General features: G+C 62.8%; 1 protein-coding gene across 1 annotated transcript in view; it reads right to left on the reverse strand.

Moving 5' to 3' along the window:
• Positions 1-2,803, reverse strand: part of LOC111734107 (anoctamin-1-like) — a gene marked incomplete at its 3' end in the record, with an annotated part of 25,922 nt that extends 23,119 nt beyond the window's left edge. The window contains exons 1-2 of the mRNA XM_023526279.1: positions 2,681-2,803; positions 2,007-2,336 (exon numbers count right to left, since the gene is read on the reverse strand). Of these exons, the coding sequence (XP_023382047.1) occupies positions 2,007-2,336; positions 2,681-2,803 (453 nt within the window). The remainder of the gene's footprint in view (positions 1-2,006; positions 2,337-2,680) is intronic.
• Between the last annotated feature and the right edge of the window lie 976 nt (positions 2,804-3,779).

Here is a 3,779-nt window from a genome sequence, read left to right on the forward strand (position 1 = left end):
ACAGAGCCAAACTATCAATGACGTTTTGGGGTCACCTATTGGAAAACGAGATCTTTTTTGGTGACAATAACCCATGTCTTTAAGTGTGCTTGCTATCTCAAGGTCGGATGGAGGACGTGAAGCTTTCCCAGAGACCTGCCTTCTCGTCTCTTCCTGCTCCTACACGAACCCTCACATCGGATAGAACGTCGACGCCACCCGTGAGAACGGGCTGCAGGCCACACCCCGAGTTAAGCACCCTGCACTCGACTCACGACAACCTGGCGCCGTGAACACTCTGCTACTTCCATCTGACACACAGGGGAACCGAGGCCTTAAGCAGCTCAACACGTCTCGCAAAGGACAGGTAGAGAGAGGGTCCGGGACACGGCCCGAGTCGGTGTGAGTCACCAGGCCTCGGGGGCCCTTGCAGGCCTGAGATTTTAATTGTTGTGTTTAGAACAGAATGACAGTAACAGATAGTAAATCCCTTGGTCAACAGACAAGGCACACATCGCACCGAGCCCCGGATCACGGCGCCGCACACCCCAACTCCCGCAGGGGCACCTCCTGTGGAGCCCGCGTCAACCTCCATTTACAAAATGACACATTGGGGTCAGGTCTGCTTAGTAGCAGCTCTGTTCCCACGAACAATGCGAAAAGTCGGCAAGAACCGCCTGCTCTCCTCCGAGTGACCCCAGCTCAGGTCTGAGACAAAGTGAGTCGCAAAACTCAGAAGTGCCACACACCCCTGCCCGCCGCTGCGGCCCAAAGTCGGGGACAGACGCTCTCTGCAACCTTGTCAGGACCAAATCTCTGCTTCCAGATCATTCACGTGTCCTGAGGCCCCTCACACGCCCTCGAAATGCCAACGTGCCTGCAGCAGAAGTCACCACCCTGCCAGGCAGACGGCCCAGCCCCCAACGGTGAACGAGACCCAGAGGGATGCTCCGTGTTGAACACACGGTCCCACGACCACTAGGTCAGGGGACGAAGAGGCCCTGCTGTGCGTTTTTTCTGCTTTCGAGGGAAGTCCTATGGACTCGTCACGGAACAGACCGCACACCCCGGACTCCGTGATCGACCCCCAAAGCTATCACCGGACACAAAGCATTCATTTTTTTAAGGACTTGGCAGTTCTCATCAATTAAAGAACGAATCGACACCAACTTTTACTTTAAACACTCGCGGTGGCTGCCGGCTTCCCCGTGGCCAGCTCACCACGTGTCCTGCTGTCAGTATGCTGTGGAGACTTACTGGTTCTCGTTAACCCACATGGTGACAGCTCTGCGGGCTAGGGGCCTGTCCCCCAGTGTTCACGGAAGGCAGGACCCCCATGCACGGAGTGGTTAATGGGTGGGGGGGAGCACTCGCAGAGCGGTTAATGGGTGGGGGGGAGCACCGGCAAACCAAGGCTGCTGGTCCTTCCCTCCACGCTGCTGCACCTTCTGCTGCACCTTCCACCACCAGGGCGGCCCTGCCTGCCAGGTGAGGGGACTCTTTGCTCCTCCCCCAAGCCCTTCCCTCCCAGAGGCTCTCAGGCTTTGTGGGGCGTGGGCTGCAGTTGGGGGATTTAAGAGCACCAAGTCCCCAGGGATGAGTCAGACCCACTTCCTCATTCGACAGATAGAGAAACTGAGGCCCTGAGAAGGGCCAAGACCGGCCACTGAGGAGACTCCCAGGAGAGCTGTCCCCCGTCCCTCTGGCCAGGGAAGGAACTGACCAGAGCAGGAAATGCCTTGTCCCCAAAGGTCATTGCTAGGAGGTCAGCCCTTGCCTGGGAGCAGACGTGACCATCGAGGGGGCTGGCTTGGTGCTCCCCAAAGCTATCTAGGAGCAATCTCTACCCAGCAAACAGCATTCTCTTCCGCCATCCCTAAGAATAGGTTAGAGCTAAGCGGACGCTCAGCTCAACCTTCTGAAACCTGCAGCCCCGCCCCGCGCCCCGCCCCGCGCCCCGCCCCGCGCCCCGCCCCGCGCCCCGCCCCGCTGCCCACCGCAGCAGCCACAAGGAGCGGGATAGTTACGTCCAGGTCGTGCTCCAGCTCCAGGCCGGCCTCCAGGAGGTTCCCCTCGTACTCCTCCCTGCGGGACTGCTTGTCCTCGTGGAGATCCGTCGGGGGCTCCGGCTCGTCCGCTCCCACCGGGCGCCCCCTCCCGGGCAGCGGCTGGTCCTGCTTGACGCTGCGGGCGGCCAGCGTGGCATCGCTGGGCTGGACCCTTCTGGCCAGAGTCCTGTTGCCCGAGGGCCTCTTGTGGTGGTACACCAGGACATAGTCCACCTTGCGCTTGCCGTCCGTGAAGTACAGGCCGTACTTGCATTCGGCGTCAGGGTCCACGGACAAGGAGTTCAGCAGCTGAGGGGGGGAGACAAGGAAAAGCCACTCTCTGTCACGTTGTCGGGGATGGGCACGTTCCAGAGCCAACCGCTTCGCCCCGCGCTCCCTCGGTCAGTCATTCAACAAACACCGAACGCCCGCCAGGGACCGAGACAGCCGAGGGCACAGCACACGGGCGCTGCCTCCATGCCGCTGACGTTCGGGAAAGAGACAGTCACCGCTGGCCACACGCGAAGACGCCAAGCTGGACACGCGCCCCTCGGGAGGCCTCCTGGTCCTACAGACTGGGAGGGACCAGGCGGCTTGTAAAGGCCACTGCGAAGCTGTGGGGCCGGCCCCGCCCCCCAGAAAGGGCCCTTCACAAGGGGTGACGGGGACACAGGCAGGCAGAGCGGGCTCAGGTCGCGCAGCTGCACGTCCTGGCCTCTGGCGGCCAGCGTGCCGGCAACGTTGTCTCGAGGTGGCCGCAGACCCGCATGGCCCATTACGGTTCCCGCGGCCGGCTCTGCCACCCACCGGCTGTGTGGTCGGCATGTGCCGGGTTAGCTTGGCTTCTCCCCGGGGCGGACCCCAGGTCGAGCGCCGGGGTTCAGTGGTTTATCTGGGAGGTGGGCTCAGGGGCCAGAGTGAGGGCGAGGGGAGGGGGGCGGCTGGCAGGGGTGGGGAGCAGAGCGGGCCGCGGCGTGTCCGGCCCTGCCTCGGTTCCCGTCTGCCGCAGGACGCTGGGGGAGCCGGCGAGGGAGGCGTGTGGGATGGCAGGTGTGGGATGCTGGGCTTCTGCCAAAGCTAAACTTGCATTCCCACCCCGCCCGTGGGGGTTGCTGGTTATCGAGAGCAGACAGGTTCATCGCGCCGTCTTTGGAAATTAGAGAAAGTAAATAAATTCGCACTGAGAAGCAGCCTAAGGAGCGACTCCGCACCCTGGGCAGTCCGCAGAGCGGATCCCCGGCCCCGTGTCTGACCTCCTGGCTTCTGCCGCCACCCCTTGCTGGTGCTTCCCACTCCTGCCATCCATCCTTGAGAAGCCGTCACCCAGGATGAGGTCCTACTCCAGGGAGGGCAAGGCTGGCCTAAGCCCCATGGCCCGGGGGCGGAGCTGTGGGGGGGGCGGGGGGGCCTTGCTGGCCTGGAGAGTCTCCCGTCCGGATCCCCTGCCTCACTGGGCCACCAAATGGCCGTGCGCTTGTTCAGGAGAAGTGGCAGAGTCCCTCACTCCAGTGGTGGCAGGCTATGTTAGCCTAAAGTGCCACCAGGACATCTGGGGGGGGGGGCCCTGCGTGATCAGGTTTCCAGCCTCTGGGCCGGGCAGAGTAACGGGGAGGGGAGAAACAGGGCCGGCGCCTGTGGCGGTGGCAGCAGGTGCGTGAGGAGGAGGGAGAAGGGGCATCCGGGTCGGGCCTGGCGGCCAAGGTCGGCCCGGCCTTTTGTGGGGGTCAGGATGCCTTCACTCCTGGTTACGGG

This window comes from Pteropus vampyrus, unplaced genomic scaffold (assembly GCF_000151845.1).
Source record: "Pteropus vampyrus isolate Shadow unplaced genomic scaffold, Pvam_2.0 Scaffold788, whole genome shotgun sequence".
Lineage (NCBI taxonomy): Eukaryota > Metazoa > Chordata > Mammalia > Chiroptera > Pteropodidae > Pteropus > Pteropus vampyrus.